The sequence below is a fragment of the Musa acuminata genome, chromosome BXJ1-3, assembly GCF_036884655.1.
Source record: "Musa acuminata AAA Group cultivar baxijiao chromosome BXJ1-3, Cavendish_Baxijiao_AAA, whole genome shotgun sequence".
Lineage (NCBI taxonomy): Eukaryota > Viridiplantae > Streptophyta > Magnoliopsida > Zingiberales > Musaceae > Musa > Musa acuminata.
Genome location: NC_088329.1, coordinates 39244629 through 39267429, shown reverse-complemented (window position 1 = coordinate 39267429; position 22801 = coordinate 39244629). Strand labels below are relative to the sequence as shown.

The following is a 22801-nucleotide window of genomic DNA, read 5'->3' as shown; positions in this document are numbered from 1 at the left end:
TCGGAAAGATAAGAGCAATGATTTAGACTATTCCAATCAAAACCTACATTTGTTGGATTATGGTATGGAAAATTTTTACTGGAATAGTTATGGTGGTGGGAGTTGTGGGAGATGATTGGGTAAAGGTTGAGTCTTGAAAAAATAATAAAAAAAGATGAGGATTTGACATGAAAAAAAGATTTGAAACAATCGACATCCTTAATAGTCGAGATCATCGAAAATGAGGGTTCGGTAAAGAAGCATTTAAGGCTATCAGAATCGATTCGTTGACATCAGGGGGATTTAGATCATTAGGGGTTATTCGCGACGGACAGCTTTCCTTAAGACATACTAGTCACCCCTCCTCATGCTAATGTGTTATAGTAGATTTTGGTTATCCAAGTTAAAAGTTAACTCAAATCCAACCTAGTTAACTCAAATCCAACCTAGTCCTTCTTCGAACCTATCTCAAAGCGGAACTTGCTGAGTCGAACATCCGTCCGAGGTTTTCAAAAACGCCTCTCTCCCCTCCGATGCTTAAATTAAAAACCTACTCAAATGGACAAACCTATATGACCTCTTTCATAGGGGACGTATGGGGGAAATACTCTATTGACGAACAAAGAAGTAAAAACCAATACTCTATTGACTAACAAAGATGAAAAAACAAATCATAACCGCCGCCTTGTGATCCCAAATCATTACACCCATTTATTAGAAACGAACATCGATTAATAATGAACTGTTATGGCTGTTTGCTGTACTGTATACGTGACATTAGCTCAACCACATGTCGGCCGGTAGCTTGAACGCATGGAAAGGAGCCGACCAGTAGCTTGAACACGTACATGGAAAGGAACCTTGCTGAACACAAAGCGACATATGATAACATCGAGTACTGATGGGTCAGCCATGTCACATTTGTCATAACAGCTATGCATCTGCCTTATCATCAATCTCCAAATAAATAAATAAAAGAAAACCAACCTTCTCAACTAACGTTTTCTGAAGATGCAGTCTAAGCAAGCTACCAAAAGAACAAAGGAAGACATCAAAATAGCAGCTATCAATATAAACAATATCTTCTCATCATTTGAAAACCAGTTATTTTTCCGCTATGAGGGCTCAACTCATGAAATCAGTGTCGTTTGTTTCTGCACTGTCGCAAGACACATTGTCTCGCCCATTGGAAGGCACACTACATATATACCAAAATGCGATTTCCCCGATTGCATGTCAACGGTGTCTCTCACATATGGGGATTGAACCTATGCTTTAAGGGGCCTAGAAAAAAGATATACAAAGCTTTCTGTAAAGAAAGAATGCAGGCTTTGTCTTGGTACAGTAAGTCGTGATGCAGGGAAAGTCTAGTTCATGTAAAATGGACGGAGAAAGAGGCCACCACAACATCTCATGGCAACCGAAACGAATCCTGAGACCTCAGAGGAATGCCTTCCAAAGAATAGCCATCCTCGTCAGTGTGTTTTGGTAGGCGCCCAGACATAGATGACGATAGACCTGTCATGGATAGAGTCAATAATAAGTAGCAAATTTCACAGATTGCAAAGAGTATGCACAAATCTAATAATGCTTTTTAGATCATATATGGAACATACCATCAGCCATGTCCTTGGTCCTGTGGAGCAGAAATGTCCCAGAAAGAATTGTGACAAAGCCACACATCTCTGTGACAATCTGGGTGGGATTTTGACGATCCCAGTCCTGTAGAGAACATGGATAAGATAGCCCAGAAAACATTAATACGTGTTACACACCTAAAGAATGCTAACAATTAAACTGATAAGAAATCCTGAATGAAACTATAAATAATTTCACAAACAGAATCATGGCAAGTTTCCTTATTCTCTTTGTTGGATATATATATACACACACACACACACACACCCACATGCACATACACATTATACATATATATACATATACATATATCCATTTAGTTCCGCTTTAGCTTTCACAAACCAATGTGCATTTGATTAATTTCCTTCTACAGTACAGAAAGTAATTGTCACCGAAACCAAATTTGTTATGACAGACCATAGGAACCACAGGTGAGATTTTACAATACTTGCACTGATATCAGTCTTAGGCCTTCCGTCAGTTTAAATTAATTACAATTTTCATAAAGCAGGACATAAATGCCGACAGTGGTAATCTAGTCATGCACAAGGGACAACAAGTTGATGACCTTTTTAATTCTACCAATTCTGTTGTTCCCTTCAGCTTAGGACTTAGAGTTGGAGACTTGATTGACAAGTATCGACCAACTTGTCTTATATAACCTAAGACTAATAACTATGATGGTCAACTTTAAACCTTCCTCTTTATCAAGGAACTGGTCTTAAGCTCAATATAGTTTAAATCTTCACCATTTTGACTCTTGTCCTCTCAACACAACAGATCAAATTCTGTAGAAGATCTAATATAACTACCATAAATTTAATAAATCATGGTGAGATACAACATCAAAGAACAATAAAATACCACTCACTTCTTAAAACTAAAATAAATACCTATAATATCAATTGAAACTAACTGCACAAAGCTTAAGTGTTTTAAGTTCAATTCAGTGAAATGTCATTGATCCACAATGAACACAAGGAATAATGGAAGAGATAATAACAAAGAAGATAAGGAGATCTGACATTTACAAGTAATCTCCAAGATATATAATATGAACACCAAAAGTCAGGTCAAGTTACCAGTAAGGATTCACATTCAATCCAGAGACAAAAATCATCTCATTTTTACAATTGTCAAAGTAGTAAACCCAATGTCTTGTGTTTTTTTTTTTATTTCAAACCTTTACAATAACCTATTTCAGTTTTAATTCTCTCTTTTTAAAACATTTTAACATGATCAACTCATATGAAAAGCATGAAAAAAAGAGAAAATATATGGATGAATATGTTTGTGTGAATAAAACATAAGATGAATTGTGGAACAGAAGCCAAATCATACAACTTCGAGGATTTCGAAACCAAATCTAGAAGTGACAAAAGTACAAGAAAGTATAAAGTTTCTAATTTTAATTTATTCCCAAGTTGTCTAGAACTTCATCATGTAGTTTTTTTCTAAAGCGATTCATACAGAATAAGGATAATTGCTCACTCAAGGATTGTTCATTTTTCAACACTACCAGTTACACAATAACATCAATGTATAGCAATATTATCATTGAACCAAGATATAGAACAACAAAGAAACCAATATGACACATAGAAATAGTTACCTTGAACATAATCACACTAGCCAAAATCGTCAATGATGTAAACATCACATAGTATATCGGTGATACTACTGCTGTATTGAATGTATCAAGAGCCTGAGGACAAAGTTTAGCAAGGATCAGAATATTAGTAACTTTAAGAAGTTCAACATGTGGGATGAAAATCGTTATTACTTTAAAATCATATTCCATCATAAATCAAACAGCTATTATCTGCACATTTCTATCCATTATGCATGGTGATTAAGGTAAACTTAATAAACTGAGTTAAAATATGATATGTGGATAACCATAACTACATGCCAGCTGGCTGAGATACATATAAAACCATGGAAAGTTGATAGAAGACTAAGACAATCATGTGCAAAATTATATTTAATATATTATTTGTCAACTTCCAATATGATGCATTGAGAAGAATATGTAGCTGGTAATAAATTGTGTACTAATAACATTGACCACCAAGAAAAGGTACCATTGAAATATATAAAAGACCATGTGATACAAGGAAAATAATTAAAAAATTACAAATAGATGTTGACATGCATTTGGAGGACCACAATACTCCAGTTTCACATTCCTAAAGCCTAGAAATATAACTTGTAAAACCTCTATGCTTAAATCCAATTACAATACTCCAGTTTGACATTCCTAAAAGCCTAGAAAATATAACTTGTAAAACCTCCATGCTTGAATCCAATTACTTTCTTAAAACTTCCATCAAGGACCTAGCTGTATTAAAAAGATCCCTTAAAGCAGATTGACATAAATCTTGATGATAAAGACAGTCTTAAGCCTCATGAATAACAGTTTATGAAGTCAATCAACCCACACTCACTATTTATTTTATTTTATATATATATATGAATTGTTCCATCATTAATGATCAGATAAATGAAAAAAAATTAATTAGCTGACAAAGTGAAGATGATGGTTGTTTCATGTCCGGGACCACCGGTTCATCCCAATGGCACATGTAGAGGCCAATGGGAGCAGACATCCAGTCCCACATCTAATAAAAAGCTGTTACAGCCTCAAGGACTATATACAGATGAGTTTTCCAACATTAACCAAATAGAAAACTCCAAACCTAAACAAAACCCTTGTGTCACAAAAAATGAGAACAGGTAGTGAGAAGATCAAAGCTATCCCATTATATGTCTTGTTTCAGCATTTTTTGACTTGTCTCATGATGGACAACTTCAGAACATGTGCTCAACTTCATAATATGACATGCTGATCAACATGAAGTTTGATTTTGCAAAACGAAACTCCATGCTAGTTGCATATGATGTCATCTTGGCAAGTAACAACATAAGGTAACTGTAAGGTAAAACTTGAGCAGAAGGCTTCCAAAGCCAAGTATCCAGCTCTGCCACAGTCAAATGGGAAGAACTGTAAACATCAACTACAATATGGTTGGTTCCATGAGGAAATTTTGGACGAAATCTTCAGGAAAATGTTTGGTTCATGATTTAAGTAATTGCTTCATTTAACTTAACCCAGAAGGGCCAACTCTAGTCATTTCAGCTCTGCCAATTCCAGCATTTGCTCCTGCTGATACTAACTGGGAGCCAAACATGTCAGAAATAAAAAAATAAAACTTCGTTCTAAAATTCCTATTCAATCATTCTGGCCAACCTGAACAAATCTCGATCAAGAAAACAACTCTTGAAAAAAAAGATATTGATCTTAATAATGTGTTCACTGTCTTTCTCCAAATCTCACAATGTGCCCCAGAGCTAATCTATTTTCTCATGTAAAAAGAATTAGAATAAAGCATATCAAATGTTAAAACTTTTGTCACTTATATAGAATTTGATAAGTAGCAACTTCAGTATCTAAATCAGTAAGATCACATCTCCTTATTGGCAAAGGAAAATGTGGATTGTTTCATTTGAGTTATACTCAAGTCAAGATGCATACTTTGGCAAAAAGCATACTAAAATTTCAGTTTCTCACATGGCTAAGATGTTTAAATCTGTATATAAAGTACCAAGAAGAAGAATCATCATTTCCACACAGATCAACTTCAGTCTAGAAATTCAAGGCCAGCAATAAACTTGGACTCTCTCATATTTTCCAATTTTCTAATCGTGTAAATAACTAAATATAGAAAAACTTCTGTGCATATAAGGTGAAAATATTTTTTAAATAAATTAAATCAATAAAGAATACAGCCATACTCAGAAACTTCTTCCGTACTTTGTTCAAATAGTTCATCTGGGTAAGGATACAAACAATGACTATGATTGTGAACACCCAAGTTTGGGAATAAGCCAACTGGTTCATTCCTGAAAATGTCAACTTGAGAGCTATTCCAAGAGCTTTCACACTCATAACCTGCTCAATTAATAACAAGGACAATATCAACTCTTACTTTCATAGTCCTGAATAAAAATAATATATCAAAAAGATAAGCTTCATACCGAGAGAGACCCCACAAGAGAGCAAACACCAATGTAAACCATAATATGTGTTTGCCCGTACTTGGGAACGAAATGAAATATGAGTATAAAAGCTGCAAGAAGCACTGTTGCTGCATAGAATAGAAAAGCTGCAACAAGAAACATGAAAGATATCTAAAGTCTTTTCTACAAACATTATAGTAAACAAAATCATGTGCTGAACACATATAATTATGAAATTTCCAATTACTAAATTTATCAAAATATATGCCACTTTCTTTAATTACTGGGAAAGAAGCAAGAAGATGAAGTCAGTACCTGGTTCAGTTGCCAAATCCCAGACTTCTGTCACAGACTCAATCTCACGCTCCTGAGGGGCATGTAGAACAATTGTTGTTGATCCCACAACACAAAGAGCACAACCAAGGATGCCAAAGATATGCAGCCTCTCCCGTAGAATGATATGTGCAAGAACAGCACTGTAGCACAAATATATGTTTATAACAAGTGGAGAAAAAAAACAATGGAAAACATTGTGTTGATTGAGGCTATGCCTGATTATTATGCTAAGAGCACCAAGAGGAGTGACCAGAATAGCTGGAGCAAATGCATATGCAGCAAAATTAGCAACTTCTCCAACAATCACTGTCGATAAGAGAAAATTTTTAGTTCTCATTCCTCCCCCTATGAAAGAAACAGTAAAGAATAGTGACCAAGAGAACTCAGGATGCAATAAAAAAATTGTAAGATCGTAAGACCAGATCGTACGATCCTACAATTTATTTAAAAAATAATTTTAAGATACATAATTATACTTAAAAGAATTCACAGATATTTTTTGTTAAGATTTAGTAATTCTCATATATTCTTATGTTAATAATTGCATTTTTCAATTTTCTTGTTTTGTGTCTTTTCTTTACAGGTTGGCAACAGTTTGATTGATCTCTCCACTCAAGCATTTCTACTCAAGAATGATGGGATTTTCAAGGACAATCATGTTAGAAACTTTCAAAAACAAAGTACCTTCCGATCTAATCATGTGAAACGAAAATGACAAGAAATTATAGGAACTGTAATACAAATGAGCATACACCCTAGTATCCACATCTGACTATCAAGTATAAACAAAGGAAAGAAGGCATTAACAACAAAAGGAAATGATAAGCGTAACAAAAAGATCAACGCTTGCTATCAATCAGGGAACATCGACAACAAAAAACTAACAACGATTTGACAATCGTGAGCAATTAAAAGCAAAAAACATATATTAACAAATAACAAAAACATGAATCAAAAGATGGTTTTACAAGGGTGCCGTGGAAAGAGGAAGAGAGGAACAGAGACGAAGCTCGAGCACAGAGACAGAGAGTTCATACCACCTCTTCATGGTGCTTTGATGACCGCAGCGTGCAACAAGAAAGAGGGAGCGTGGAGGCAGCGGGATGTGATCGAGGGAAGAGTGGGAGGAGAGCAAGCAAAGCCCTAATACAAATCCCAATGAAGAGGGGCGAAGGCAGCAGCATATAACTGAGGGAAGAATGGGAGTAAAGCAAGATCCTAGGCGAGTCCCACAGCGTGTAATAAGAGAGGAAGAGAGGAGATCACATAAGAGGGGAGGAGAGGGGAAGACAGGAGACAGTGGAGGTAGGACATGGGAGGAGAAGAGACAAAAGAGAGTGGAGAAGAGGAGACAGGAGAGATGAGTACCTGCAACGCATGCTGTGACTCTCCCAATAGAATATGCACAATATTAAAAAATAGAGAAAAGATAGCTTCTGAAATGAGTGAGTGGATCATAAGACACTTCAAACCTACATCATACTCATTAGAAGGCACAGGATTTTGCTAAATTAGGATATTCACGTTTAAAATTGTAAATGCGAAAATTTTAAATTTCAAGAAAAGTTCTTGTGCATCTAAAATGTTCCAAATCCGTTTCAGAATAAAGAGAACAATAATAATCACCAATTAATGAAACTATCAAAATCTTAAGCAAAACAATTAATTACTCACTTGTTATCATGCCTGCCCACCAAAGTGGTTCATACAAGTAAGAATATCCACCAGCTCCTGTTGTAAAGTCAAAAAGAAAAGTTTCAACATTTTTTAAATATTATTTAATTGAAGGAAGAAATAGTAGTATTGCACAAGAAGATAATAACGAAAAACCAACGTAATACAGTTACATCTAGATCATGATTATGGTCATGTAAGAATAGGCATATTTCCAACATTTTTATCTAGAATTTCAATCAAGGTGACAGACAATTAAGAAAAACCACACCTATCATGTAAACACAGCAGCAAGAAACATCCTCCATCTGACTATAAAATGGGAAAGACACAGAAATTAGTATTCTCTTATATGATAGTATCTATTTTATATCATTATTTTCTGTCTTAGCAATATATAACAAAACATCAGAACCATAATCACTTCCAGCCAAGTTAAAATATAACAAAGATAGTTTCCTTATTCTGGGCAATTATAAATCTTAGTACCTACTACTTACATCAATGCTGTCCAGATCCATAAATCCAATTGTCTACGATTTGCAAAGTAATCCTCCAGAACCATGATTCTGTCATATGACCAATCAACAGAACTATTCTTCCTTGATGTCCAATGTGCAGATATCACAAGAGAGTGTGGCGCTTTTTAGTCCTGACTTGAGCAACACAGCATTCTTTTCATATCAAAGTTGTACTTCAATTTCTTTATTGAATTCAACATTAGTAATTTAAGAATGTGCAAACTCACATAAAATAAAAGCACATCACTTGGATGTTTCTTCTTTCAGGAAAGAAATTGCACGAACATAGTCCCAACGACCAAGAAAAGAAATTCATATATAATATTTGAGCAAGTGCAAGGTGATTACTATCATGGACTGCGGTTTCACCCAGATCGATAAGAAACAGGTGATACTTGGCAGTCCACGCATGAACTGGTACACGGACCACCCCGGTTTCAGGTGGTCCCGTCTGACCTATTAAAAACAAAACAAAAAAAAAATTGTCGGTTTAAGCTCGCGTTTGCAAGCCCTATTCTGGTACAAGCGGAGTCTGTGAGTCACTGTTGTTGCATGTCGCCCATCATCGATTTCGGGTACACTTCCACCATCTCCTCCTCGTCCTCCACCGCTTCCTCTTCTTTCTTCCTCTTCCTCCTCCATCTTCATCTTCCTCATTCTTCCTCCGTTGCCTCTTCTTCTTCCCCCCCTCTTCCTTGTCCTTTTCTTTCTTCCTCTTCCTCCTTCCTCCTTCATCCTCTTCCTCCACCATATGTTCCTGTTCAAGTCTTTGACATATACCGATGTACCATATCAGTACATTAGTATCAGTTGGTGTCAGACCCGGAACTGGCATGAATGGTCAGTACGAGATGAAAATCGATGATTACCATAACGGCTTCCAATGGTAGAAACAAAATAGCCTTAGAAACCTGGTTTTAGATGATTTTGCAGTCTATAACTAAACGTAAAGATTAGGCATCAGAGCATTAGTGAAACCAAAAATTATCAAATGGATTCACACAGTTTATGTTCCGCAACTCAAATTGTCAGAATAAGAAAGACTAGGGTAAAATAATACATTCAACACGATAACTTATCAACATTTGACTCTATAATTCTTTCTCAAATGTGCTTCACACTTGTAGGAAAATCACAAACGTAATCTGTTAAATGCAGTATCAAAGGACACACATTATTTGATGTATTTTAGTGGCACTGTAAATTCTAGAATTACGACAAGAGAAGTTGATAAGTAATCCATGACACAGGTATGCTCTAAACAATCATATATGTAATCAGTAGATCCAAGATCGTCTTTTCTTTCTTCTAGTTTCCACATTTGTCAAAATTGTAGTGCAGAATGGATTCTCAAAAACATAATCAAATAGCTGATCCATGCTGTCCATAACATCACTTCTCACTACTAAATACCAGATGAAAAAAATTCAAAGATCCAGATCATTCAGCACGATCTCATAAAACAGGCCTCAACCAGATTTATTCTTGGATCTGGCTTCATAGTGGTCACATGCTGTTGCCTGTCCAGAAACAACAACATACCACCGACATTTCACAGTTACAGAATGCTACATCATGACAAGGAAAACAACAACAACGAGATGACGAACAACTAACAGGAACCAAGAAAGAAAATGCTTGGAGGAAATGGATAATTTAATGAGACGAGAACACGAACACGAACACGAAAAGATCGATCTCATTCACCTGCTCTAACTCCGGAAGCGCCGGCCTTCTTCAACCCCTTCTTCTTGACGATAAAACTGGCACCGATAAAGAAGCTCGAGGAGAGCGCGAGAACCAAACCCTTGATGTTATCGGAGGACATGCCGGTGTACGACTCGACCCAACTCCCCGCGGACGCCGTGTCGGCGGGCGCCATTCCGAGCTGGCTCAGAGAGATAAAAGAAAAAGAAACCCTAGCCGGGACCGGTCCCCCACTACCGCGAGTTACCCGCCGTCGGTTCCCGGAGATGGCCCGTGTCGGCGACGGCACAGCTCATCCGCGGGCGGCGCCCCGCGCCGCTAGATCCGGTTGCAGGGGTGGCGGCTCATGCGACGGCGTTCGGAGGACGGCGGATCAATTGGGAGAGGTCGCGGCTCGGGCTAGAGGAGATCTGGCGGCAGTGTGTGGAGTCAAGTAGAGAGGCACTACCACAAGAAGAGGAGGGCAGAGGCCGAGAGAGAGAGAGAGAGAAAAGGATCGGATCGGAGGACGCGAGCGAAATAAGTCGATCGTCGATCGCCGACGGAAGAAATCGCAGTATTAAATAATTAATAATATTAAATATTCATTATTGTCACCGACAATAATAAAATATTATATATATTGAGAAGTTTACATATTAGTCCCTCATGTCATTTAATTAGCGCACGCAATTTCTCATATTTATATCCCTAAAAGAATTCATTATTCCCACCTTTTATGTCCTCAATTCTTTTACATCACGTATGATAAGAAGAAGAAAGCGGATGGATAGAGCATGTGGTCGTCAAATTACGACGACGTACACTAATAATATGATTTAAGGTATTTACTGGTAACATTAAAAGATATTGGGCATTGACTTTTCATGACATTGTTGATACTTGGAATCTCTCACATTAAACGATCATAGAAACGCTGATACAGAGGAGGCATCTTTCTACTTAACTGAATAGTTGTAGAATAGTGTGAAAGAAATGATTAACTGAATTTATGTATTAATGATGAAAAATTCATAGAATCGGATCATACTAAGTTTTATATATTATTTTCATAATAAAATATTATATTTTTCAGATATTATTGTTGTTCGTCATTTCAAAATTTTTAAGGTTTAATTAATAGTAGAAGACTTAAAATTTTGAGATTATTTTATAAAAATAAAAAATATTTATTTATTTATTTTAAAGACTTGATTTTTTAGATATAGTAACCATTCATATGAATTAGTGAAGGATTAATAACATATCCAAGACGTATTGGACAAAAAGAATTTAAAATATAAAATATTAAAACTAAAATTTATTATAATTTTTTTTATGTGTAATACTCTCGTGAGGCAGCTAGATGAATGAAATAAACTATTATCCATTGTCCATTATTGAGGAAGGACCGAATGAGTTACGATTGGATAAAATGTTTAGATTAATGAGAGTGACTCAATTAATAAAGTTAGTTTAGGTAAAAAAAGTGTCTAAGTGATTTACGAGGAAAAACAAATTCCATAGAGAAATAAAAATTTGTTTGGGTGATTGGATCAAAATATTTTGGTTAGTAAAAAGAAAGGTAAAAATCAAAACGAGTCAGAACGCCGTTGCCGGGGATCGAACCCGGGTCACCCGCGTGACAGGCGGGAATACTCACCACTATACTACAACGACCCAATGACGACGTTTTATGATCCTAGTTTACCTAGTAGTATATAAAGAGTGAGAAACTAAGAAATTCTATTAATTTCGAAAAAAAAAGATGTTTTTGAAATTTACTATTATTATCAAAGTAAAATGAAATAATAGATCATTAGAGAAACTTTTCAATGATAAGTTGAAACCTAGAAGAATAATGAATACTTTATTTTTTACTTCATGAGAAATAACCGCATATACTTTGTGAAATAATCGATAAAAAAAAATAAGATAGTAATTAAATTGATCATAAGATTGTATTAATGATGGCCTCCAAACATCAAAATATATAACTTTAAGAGATAAATTACTTTTAAGAGAGGAGGTAAAAAATAAAAACTTATGCATTTTATTATATTTATATAAATTACATAAAAAGGGATGATAAGATAAAAATGATAAAAAAATTATAAAATTAAATAATATGATTTAGAACCTTAAAAGAAGACGCTTTAAGCAATTATGTTATTCTTGAAATGAAATTAGATAGAGATGGTACAATAGTGGCCACCCAAACTTTATGTCTATTCAACTCCTCCATGAGAAACATTATTAGAAGAATATAATTTAGTGATAAATATTATATTTCTTTTCAGGAACAAAAAAAGATTTTGAAGAAGAGAAGTTTATAAAACTAGTATGAATTATTTTAGGACGTTTAGTATCACCTATTATGATATCATCTGAATCATTATAATCTAAATAAAAAAAACATATTATTCAAGTCAAATGTAACATAAGTCTCAGAATTAACAAGCCAATTTGATAAATGTTGAAAGGATTAAGCAATATAGTGATGGTGATAATGAAAGTTGTGATGCAAGATATGTAAATAAAGTGAGTCTAAAGGCATTCACGAAATAGTAACATGCAAGCAATAACATTTCTTAGCAATTTAGCCTTGCATGTCACCTATTTGACATGTGGCATTATTATTGAATTATTTTTTAAATTTGTTGATGCTTTTGTTGTAGAATTGACAACTTCAAAATTATTTTCTCTAATCATTCTTGGAGGATGAGTGATGGTGTCATCTACATGACCTATAAAATCATAATTGATTAAAAGAAAATAAAATTATAATATATCAAGAGGTATAATTTGTGGATATGAGTTTAAGAGGAGTTTGGGTTGTAATATTATTGGAGACAAGAGTACTTTAAAATGTAAATGAGTTAGAGAATAATATGAGATGAGTAACTAGTTGAAAAGGTATTATCGACCATATTAAATAGTGAAAAAACAAACTCAATGCAACTTACAAAAACCAGAGATTTGCTAGAACGTAAAACTCGATAGAAATTGTAATACTACCTTCAGCCAAAATGAAGGAGATATAAAGCAACAATAGTAAGAGGTTCAAAGAAAAAAGAAAACATCGGAGAGTATATTATTCTAATACTATGAAAGAAACAATTAACTTAAATTTTTAATGATAATGGATATGAATTTATATACATTAAAGAGAGATTACAATATATGATAATTATATGAGTTTTTCAATCAATAATAATGTAAAATATTCATCTAAATAATTTCATAATAGATCTTATGATTTTTTTCACTAATAATCAACATAAAATATTTATCTAAATCATCTCAGAATATAAAAAATCATGTTGAAATCATGATCCTTATTATTTAATAAAATTAAAATTATATATTATAATATTTTTATAATTTAAATTTATAATAATATAGTATCAAAATATTAAGAAGATCATGATATTCTTATCATGATTTATTTATTTATTTAATAATATTCTTTCAAATATAATGACTGAGACATGCATTTCCATTTAAAAGGTGATGATAAAGAGAATACTGGTCTCATTCCAAGCCTATGATAAGGTCAGGTCATAATACGTTAAGGAGTCTCAGCCAATACATTAACACACTTAGCGGCAGATCCAGATTCCCAGGAAGGTATATGACTCATCTGCACTCGTTCATTTGCAGCTGAACAATAACAAAAGAGCTGACATAAATACACCAGACACAAGTCCTTGAATCCTAAACTCAAACTTACCCCATAATTGTTGGAAGCAACAGTAGAGAGATGAGTTAAGATGACCCCAAGAAATGGCATTATTTGAGGTTTCTGCCCATTGGAGCTTTAGTGCAATTTGAATGAGAGAAGATAGTGTCATCCTGAGAGAATTCGATCCAAACCATCTATTGAACAGGAAAATGACAGAAACCAGGCATTGCAGGATGATAACTTGAGAAATGCAAAAACCAGGATCAGAAAATGAAGTCCCGAAGATGCACGTTTTATTACTCAAGAGACAATTTTGGTCATACACGACAAAAGGGAAAACAGATCACAAGATCAGACAATTTGGTGAGATACAAGATCCTATAATTCCAGCCAGTCAGCCACCACCAATTGGGACCGGTATTGTATCCTGCAGTAAGAGAATCACATCACAACATTCAGTCCATGATGAAACCAGTTCACAAGAAAGAAGCAACGATCTAGCTTGAACTCGTGTCTTTAAGGGTAAGCTGAGCTTGCACAACAGAGTTAGGAGCATTTGAAGCTTTTATGGAGATACAGGAGAATGTCTAAGAGCAACGGGCAATTGTGCTGGAGGCAATGAAGGGGTTCCGGTGCCAGTGTGAGCAGAGTAGTGAGGGAGAGAAGAGGTATTGTAAGCAACAGTAAAATATCAGAAGGTTACCATGGGAGAAACAAGTTAGTGTTAGGTTAAAATCCCTAAATCATATATAGGGTCACACACTATCAGCTATCAGATGTAAATCTAATGAATGACGTAAGTACAAAAGTTACAAACCATTAGATTTAGGTCAATCTGAATAATATTCCATAATATATGAAAAACAAAAAAAAATGCTATATGATATCTATACTAATTGAGTGTTGGCAAGCCTAACATGTACGAACAAAGCTTGTTCTTTGTTTGAGCTTGACTAAGTTGTTCATGAATGAGCTAACCTCGAGTTTCACAACCAACAGACTCACAAATGCTCCCAGCTGCACCTCGCAAACAGCCTACCAAATTAGGATAGATGGGCCTTTATGACTTGGCTCAGATGATGACTACGTTGAGGTCAAGGTGGTTTAAGGTCAGAACCAGTCCAACAAATCCCAAGATTATCTAAGTTAGATTGGATAAAGCGACACAAGTTTAACAATGCATGAAACAACTAGCCCTACTCGTTTCCCTTGCTTCACAAGCTTAATATAAAACCAAACTAGTTGTTAAAGCTTGGATATAGTAACTTTCAACATATTGTTCTCCCTTCTCAACTAAGACATATATTGCTTTTGAGAATCATAAAGACAAGAAAAAAAGCTCTAGAAAACAAAAGAATTACTTTAACTTGCAAACAAATAACTATCAATAAATCTAGAAATAACATACAAAAGGAAGGCTGGAAGAACACCTTGATCATAGCTCATCTTTTACAGAATCAGGTGAGCCAGGTTGACTAATAACATCCTTATTGTTGTTCACAAAGTTAATAAAGTCCTCTACCGTTCTGTTCCCCTCATACTGTGAAATTTTGCCACTGGCAGAAACAAAATACAATGTTGGATAACCCTGAACAGCAAATTCATCTGGAACATCGTTCTTGGTAGCATCCTACATTTCAAACAAAACAGAAAAAACAGAATGCAAATTAGATATGTATAAGAAAGAAAATAACTTATCTCCTGATGGTTGTCAAACATTACATCATGATGTAACAAAAGAAAAGAAATTTTAATCTACAAGGATCTTACCATAAGAAAAATAATAAACAGAAAAGGAATGCCGCACCAAAGAATTTGGTGACTGATGCTATGTATACATAAATATGCTCCATAAAAATAATCTAATATGTAGAAAACTCTAAATTTGATTTCTGAAGATGGAACACATCTATGGAGTGTAGCTACTTAAGCTGCATATATGGTGCTTGAGATCCATCCATTACAGGCTTCAAATAATCATAAATATTTTTAAGTTGACTTGGTCATGCTTGGCCAAGCTGCATGTATGCTTGAACATGCTCCATAGACTTGGTCATGAAAGATGCAACACGCTATAGTTGGAAAGAGCTACAGTGAATTTTAACTATTACAGAAATTTCCTACATAGGCAGCATAGGACACAGCTAATTTTGTTAAGATCAATTAATGGTGCAAATTAAATACATATATACTAAGAATGGTAAAGTGTAAATCATTAAACAACCATTAACTACACTAATATATGTGAGCTGTCACTATAGTGTTTCACTTGAAATGGCCTGAGATTAGGTAGATCATATTTTTAAACTCTGATGCCAATTTATTCCTAAAAGCTGTGGATCAGATCTGACAGTCAATCCATGTTTCTCATGTTATTGCTGATTGTAATTATTAAATAGGTCCAATGACCACAATTTATATGATTCAACTATTGTCCAATGAATATTGAAATTCTAACAAGATCATAATGGATAAACAAATGGGAGAAAAATGTACCACTAAGATAAGCATTACCCAGAAGCATACACAAACAAAGGAGATTCCATATACAAATGAAAAGTTAACCTAATTCAAGCAAGTTAGTTCTTAACCTTTATTTGTCATCATTATTTCAGACTTAAAATTGAACTCAAATTAAGAATGGCCATGAACAAACCATGGGGTGACGATCATAGAACCTAGTTTAAAATTTCTTTATTATTCAACTTCTGATTTCTTTTTAGGTGTCTCTTTTCCTAATTGATAAATTGGAATCAAGATCTGAACGTCTAATCTGCCCAATCTTATCTGATTCCAATCCATAGTTCCATAGCCATCTCTAGAACCAGTCTCTATTAAAATCGTGCAAAAGTGCTTCCAACTTTTATTCGATGGATGGATATCCAAATGGATTGGTTTTGCGATTTTGTTTCTTATATGCGCATGCATTGGAGAAATTATAAGACTGAAAAACTAATGCACCTGATTGTATCTGATTCCAATCCAAATGGATTCTTTTCCAAGGGACATAATTTTGTTTCTTGTACGCACATGCATTGAAGAATTTTATATGGCCAAAGAATAAAGGACATGAAATGAATGTGTGTGTGTGTGTGTATATATATCCTTGCAAGGGAAAAAGGAAGTAGGCAGTGAATGATTATCACTTTCCATGATCATGTCAGCAAGTCCATAATCCTTAAATAAAAAACAGATCATCTTAAGAAAAAAGTTACCATCTTTGCAATGATCACATCTGCATCATTTTCAAATGAGATAGCTACTTCTTCTAAGATTGGTGCAAGTTTCTTGCAATGTCCACACCAAGGTGCATAAAATTCAAGCAGAACTACAAGAGTCAATAATGATACCATTAGAAAAGTAACAATTCATAAGTTAAAGTAAATAACATATTTATAGGAAAATAAAGCACACAATTGGTTGTACAAAAAAACAAGACAGATTGACCTTTAGAAAAAGCTTAAAGTTTCTGATGGATCCAAAATCACCAGTCGTAACCACCCAAGGCTTGTATTGTCAAGCAAAAGGTGATATCCACGGCGAGTGTCCGATTTAGATTTTAGGCTTCTCGTTTGTGACAATGATCAATGAAAAAAACTTCAATGCAACATTTGAGAATTCCCTTCCAGAGGGTTTGAACATTATGTGTAAAATTTAGGAAAAAATGCATTCTTTAAGGTGAATGCTTAGCCTTCAAGATAGAAAAGTACAATTTCTGTACAAGGTAAAGCAATTTTCTCTATGTGGAAAACAGTACTAGTTATTTCCCTAGACATTCAATTTTATAATTAATTTACAATTTTCTTAGTTCAAATCTTTAAAAGTTTCTATAGGTTTTGCAAATTTTCCTTGTGTTCTGTTAATCACAAGGTAAAAAATGTCACTACCCAAAGTATGTGTTGGACCATGATTCAGGCACTAAGAGGTTTTCTTAATGGCAGATGGTAAGACAATTGTTTCCAGACTCTTGCATCAATCCCTATAAATCTTTTCTGATTTGCATCTCTGTTAGATGTGTATCTGAAAGTCAGTAACTTCTATCACATGGTTTAAATGTTGGCTAGGACCTATTTAGTGGTATGTTTTATGGAAATTTCTTACTCGTCTCTTTTTGGTTTCACAAAATCAATTTATGAATGTATAAATCATTTGTTACAAATTGCATTACTTCTATGAATCTCCATACTAATTTATGAATATACAAAGTATGATTCTCATGTCCATGTTCAGGCAACACTGGCCACATTAAGAATGTTCCTAGCTTATGAAAATGCAATTCTATCACCATGAGGTCCATCAAATTGTTTTTGTTATATTCAGTGGACGAATATTCCAACCCATGCTTACATTTTCAGTGCCCTCATTCATCACATGGCATAGCAAAAAGGATAAATTCATGATCCAGAAGTTATAATAGAACTAAACAAATTAGTTACCACCATAAAAATTTCAAACTAAACCCTGTATTTAAGGATTTGAAGATCACAAACCATTCTTCCCAGAGCTGAACACTATTTCCTGGAGACTTTTGGCCACCACAATCTTAACTGGTTCATTATTAACTTCAGGAACTGACTCTGATTTACGATATGGTTCTAGGCCACCAACCTGCACATAGAGACAGGCAAGTTAGATGACAGCAAAGAGGTTGAAGAAACTTACAGCAATGGGATAAACATTTAACATGTAAAAAAATTTGATATGCTAACAACAATAGCCGGGCAACCTCTTGGTTGCCAATCATGAATATGGCCAAACAAGTTTGCATCAATTGGTATGGATCGTATTCTGATAAGGGTTGTAATATAATGATGTTGTGAAATAAGAAAACAACAACTGACAAGTTGGAATTCTGTTAGGATGAGAGAGTGAGTGCATGCAGATTGTGATATTACATCACAAGAAAACAAGATACAATTATGCTAAGAGAACATACTGCATAGTCCTTCAGCCATGTTGCAATCTGCTCGGGTGTAACATTTGGTTGAAAATATTTGTGGCCCTTGCTATCTTGTATGATTATAAGAGGAGCCTGATCCTTTTCTAGGCCAAAGAACTGTAGATTTTTACCACAGGCAAAGTATTTGTTAAGAATACCATGGAAAAGGTGGAATCCAAGATAAGAAAGTGAAAAAAGAAAAAAAGAAAAGAAAAGGGAATAACCTTCAAGGCCATTTCACTTGCATCAAGGTCCCCGATCAGAAATTTTATATTATCCCCCTTGTAGTCCTTCGCAACCTCATGTAACTTGGACTTGAAAGTGTTATAATTGTCACTGCTGAAGTTGAAGAAGAGCATAGCCTATGCATTTCCAGATTTCCAACAGAAATAGGACAACACCAGAGAACAAAATATGGGATAAGATGGCATCACATTGATAAAAAAATATAAGGCACTATGTTTTGAATTCTGATGCAGGCACTAAGCTGTACACACAAATTAATAGGCAAATGCTAAGTACATTTTAAGATTTGTGGAAGAACAGTCTTCTAGTGCATCATGGTCAATATATAATAATAATAATAATAATAATAATAATAATAATAATAATAATAATAATAGAATATGACCACCTTTGTAAAAACAGGCATCCTGAGATCATTACATTTCATGAAGTTTCAACCCATGTCAGTATTTCCAAGCACCAAGAAACAGGGTAACAAGTAGTTATATTAAAGAGGCCAACTAAAACCAAAGGAAAATGCTTTTGGTAAGAGATATTTTATCATATAGTGAACACAATCAATAAACACAAAGAAAAAAGGGAAGCCTTCCGACTATTTGAACACAAAAGAAAATTTTGCACAGTTAGCACAGATATCAAAGTTCATGAAACTGGTAAAAATGATATTAGGTGCATTACTGTTTGAAAATAGTGTAATGTACATTTTCATGATCAGCAAGTATTTGACAAATGTGTTATATTTGAACCATCACAAGAATAAAGCATTTCTAAAATTGCATAATAGGCATTTCCCTCGGGAGCATATGCAACCAATTCAGAGCAAATCATGATGGGTGAATAATAATCTGCTTGTGTGGTGAAACCACGAAACAACTATATCCATGACTAAGGTGATTGCCATAATCCTCAGCTTCATTGATACTATAAATAGCAATATGGAATACACATCAAATGATAAAGTTCTACTGCATCAGTTTAATGTATGAGGTAACAAAAATAAATCATAAGGCATTACTTACTTTGGCATTGGGACTGTCAAAGAACTTAACAAGGAAAGGGTGGTTGGTCGGATCATTATCATAAGTAGTAACGATTGGCATACTTTCAGATTCAATGAATTTCTCTATAGCATCAGCCTGAAAGTCCTGCGGGGTATCACAGATATTACTCCATCAGCACTTGAATGCACTAAACTCTAGCATGAAAATAATGCAAGGAAATTGTTCATATCACAAAAGTTTTATTTTTCTAAACAGATTTGCAGGTATCTTCAAGGCAAAAAGAACATTGAAAATGAAACTACAGTTTCTTAAAGGTACCTTGAAATCAACAAAAAGCTCGTCAAATGGCTTGAACAACCTAACTATTGGTTGTTTTACAGTTTCATCCCCATGTGGAAGGAGCTTTGCATTTGAGGTGTGACCAAAATCATAGTCCGATCGTAACTTTTCAGCAACTTTAATAAAAGTTTCAAATTCCTCCCCAGAGAATTGAGGGAATATCCCCACCTATGTGATGTGAAACAAGTTTGAGACATGGTAGTAATTGCAGAAAGTGAAGGGAGAAAAAAGTTAAGAATATGTCTTACAATAGAGATTTTCTTATCAACAATCACTTTATCAACATCCTCAGTAGATTTAATTTCAGTCGATGCAGGGCCAACTTGCTTACTTAAGTATTCAACTATACCATCAGCTTCCCGAGGACCTTTATACTCTTGAATGTCCTCCCCTCCATTCCTGAAAATCTTGAGCGTGGGAAAGCCCCTGACCTCATATTTTGAGGCAATTTCCTTGTTTACATTTTCATTACAGTCAATCTTAGCCAAAGCAATGGGAGGATCATTTTCACTTAATACCAATGCAGCTTTCTCATACTACAAGGAGAAAATTAAAAGATTTAATGAACATGGAACATTAATATTCACTGCATTAGTTACATAACCAATTATTATTAGTCAACACTTAAATCGCCTGAAAACTATTACCTCAGGAGCAAGTTTCTTGCAGTGCCCACACCTGCCAACAGAAAGTTTATTATCAGTGACAAAATGTTGGTTTAATATTGAAGAAGCATCCCCATGAGAATATCCCATTGGTGCATATCCAACTTGTATTATAGAAAAGCTTTATAGAATAACTTGAATATGTGTTGTACAGCATCCTGGTCCAACCTAATAAGCACAGTGATGCCACATCATGTAAATATTTACTACAAAGTTATTAGAATCATTACCTTATTACACTGACAAACACAATAGTTCCTAGATGACTTGAAAAAAAAGTGTGAGGTTTGCTTGTCAAGATAAAGTTGTCCGTTTGTGACCTAAATGCAGCCTTTCTACAAATATATAAATCCTCCCCTAGTCTATGCATTAGTATCTTGCACAGGGTCAACCGCCCGGCCCATAAGAATTTACTAGGAACAAAATTTGTGCCATGTGTAAGGTACAAAAGTAATCCATCTAGCATACATAACAAATAGATAATTCATAGTTCTCAATTCCCACATGTCCACAACAAACACCTCGATAAACCGAGCCATTTAAGAGTAGTATCAAACTGAAGCTTAAGTGTCTGATGAATTCTTTGTTTTCCTGAAGAAGATGATAATATAAATAATAGCATTCATGACAAAATTTACATATTAAACTGAGGTAGATACCATCGTATGAGATCAAATTTGCTAAAATCACCACCAAAGTGTTTGGCCAACCCAAGAAACGGTATCAACAAGTGCTAAAATATCGATATTTTCTTTAGGCCTGTGCTACTGAAAAATCAGGAAATGCGAGGTTGTATTTGCAATCCAAGTGCTACCGAAGGTCTTTAGCCTAAAGACTTAGTATTCGCATGGCACTCAAATATACCTTCATCCAAAGATCATCGCCCTCGCAAATCTCAAGAACGACCAAGAAACAGAGACGAGCAAGGAAACAACAAAGAAGGGCAGTTGATGATACCAGGGAGCGTAGAACTCGACGACGATGAAGTCGTGCTTGGAGACGGTCTCGGAGAAGTTGGAGGCGTCGAGTGTGATGACGAAGGAAGGCTCGGCCACCGCCTCCGGGTCGGTATCCGGCTCCTTCACTTCTCCGTCGTTGCCCTCCGCTGCGGAGGGCGGAAGGGAGGAGGAGAGCACCAGGAGGGCGAGGAAGGCCGCCGTGATCCAAGAACTTGAAATGGCCATTGGAGATAGCGAGACCGATGTACCTCTCTCTCTCTCTCTCTTCGTCGCCCTTCGGAAGATGTCTTCGCGCGGACTCGGCTTATACTGGAGAGCGGTCCGTTTCTAGAAGATCAGCTGAATCTCAACGAACGGGAGAACGTTCACGAATTGCATATGGTTCGTTCATCATCGTGGGTCCCATCTAATAGTCGCACTACAACCGTTGGATCGACGTTGGGGGCGCGCGTAACGGGGAGGGAAACAAATCATGGCGTATCTTCGAGTGCAGTGCATCAAACCGCGACGGTATTTTCCCTTCCATTTCCGTGTGCTACGTGGTGCGATTTCATTGGCCGAGTTACGTGTCAGGGCGACCGGGAATGGGGACAGGGACGAGACTGCGTTCATCGTTCATGGACGAGACTGGGACGATTTCATTTCCCTTCCAAATTCCCGCGCGACGTGTCCCCAAAAGGCAACGCCTCCTGTATCGTGACATGGATCGTGGACGATATCCTTGAACGGTAGAAATTTTGGTTCAAGGAACGTTGCACTTAGCCATCTGCCCGTTTTACCTACCGGCGATGTTTCACCGTCCTAATGCGGTGCTACCGTGAAATGTCGGGGGAGCGTGGCGTGTGTAAACATTATTCACTTTTTGGTTTTTGGTAGACGTAAGATTGGTTGATCAAAATGTAACACTAATCTTCGTAGCGTAGGATATGCCACATACAAGTAGCTGAGCAGTTGTAGTTACAAAACAATGATTGGGAATACCTCCAAGGCGCCATTTTTGGAGGAGATGAGCTCTTGGTTGGACTGCACTCATCAAACAAACCCCAGAAAAAATATATATGCTTTTTGAGTGTTTTTAGAAAATTAATGTTTACCCGAGCGATTTTTTTTTTT

The 22801-nt window shown here is 35.5% G+C and overlaps 2 protein-coding genes and 2 non-coding genes across 6 annotated transcripts; all 4 read right to left on the bottom strand.

Moving 5' to 3' along the window:
- Window positions 1–1051: 1051 nt before the first annotated feature.
- On the bottom strand, window positions 1052–10427 carry LOC103979136 (probable magnesium transporter NIPA4). Of its 3 annotated transcripts, none has more exons than XM_065136065.1 (9): window positions 9876–10427; window positions 7648–7704; window positions 6189–6318; window positions 5953–6113; window positions 5656–5783; window positions 5432–5569; window positions 3230–3322; window positions 1596–1701; window positions 1052–1497 (listed from the first exon to the last, which is right to left on the bottom strand). In XM_065136065.1, exons 1-9 carry the CDS (start codon window positions 10048–10050, stop codon window positions 1391–1393), a joined length of 1095 nt encoding a protein of 364 aa, XP_064992137.1. In that variant the 5' UTR covers window positions 10051–10427; the 3' UTR covers window positions 1052–1390. The 3 variants fall into 3 exon arrangements, with proteins under 3 accessions (XP_064992137.1, XP_064992146.1, XP_064992128.1); XM_065136074.1 differs by having other exon boundaries at window positions 6189–6279; window positions 9876–10425; XM_065136056.1 differs by having other exon boundaries at window positions 5953–6279.
- LOC135639505 (small nucleolar RNA snoR99) lies at window positions 4093–4200 on the bottom strand. The gene has a single exon (XR_010496973.1). It is a non-coding gene; the product is annotated as a small nucleolar RNA snoR99 (small nucleolar RNA).
- A 1035-nt stretch (window positions 10428–11462) lies between the features above and the next one.
- On the bottom strand, window positions 11463–11534 carry TRNAD-GUC (transfer RNA aspartic acid (anticodon GUC)). Its single transcript has one exon. It is a non-coding gene; the product is annotated as a tRNA-Asp (tRNA).
- A 2271-nt stretch (window positions 11535–13805) lies between these two features.
- Window positions 13806–21962, bottom strand: LOC103979137 (protein disulfide-isomerase). The gene is made up of 11 exons (XM_009395188.3): window positions 21687–21962; window positions 20712–20742; window positions 20313–20600; window positions 20044–20232; window positions 19744–19869; window positions 18703–18840; window positions 18476–18595; window positions 18030–18147; window positions 16755–16867; window positions 14970–15169; window positions 13806–13966 (listed from the first exon to the last, which is right to left on the bottom strand). The coding sequence occupies exons 1-10, from the start codon at window positions 21911–21913 to the stop codon at window positions 14975–14977; spliced, it is 1545 nt and encodes a 514-aa protein (XP_009393463.1). The 5' UTR covers window positions 21914–21962; the 3' UTR covers window positions 13806–13966; window positions 14970–14974.
- Window positions 21963–22801: the final 839 nt, after the last annotated feature.

Bases quoted from the DNA above. Each gene is read 5' to 3' on its own strand.
- LOC103979136 (XM_065136056.1), bottom strand. From the start codon at position 10,050: ATGGCGCCCGCCGACACGGCGTCCGCGGGGAGTTGGGTCGAGTCGTAC. The intron at 3,323-5,431 runs GTACGGAAGAAG...CTTTGTCCTCAG, and splicing joins AGATGAACTATTTGAACAAA to GCTCTTGATACATTCAATAC. The intron at 1,498-1,595 runs GTATGTTCCATA...TATCCATGACAG, and splicing joins GACCAAGGACATGGCTGATG to GTCTATCGTCATCTATGTCT.
- LOC103979137 (XM_009395188.3), bottom strand. From the start codon at position 21,913: ATGGCCATTTCAAGTTCTTGGATCACGGCGGCCTTCCTCGCCCTCCTG. The intron at 20,233-20,312 runs GTAAGACATATT...CACATCACATAG, and splicing joins TTGATAAGAAAATCTCTATT to GTGGGGATATTCCCTCAATT. The intron at 18,148-18,475 runs GTATGTTCTCTT...CTCTATGTGCAG, and splicing joins CATGGCTGAAGGACTATGCA to GTTGGTGGCCTAGAACCATA.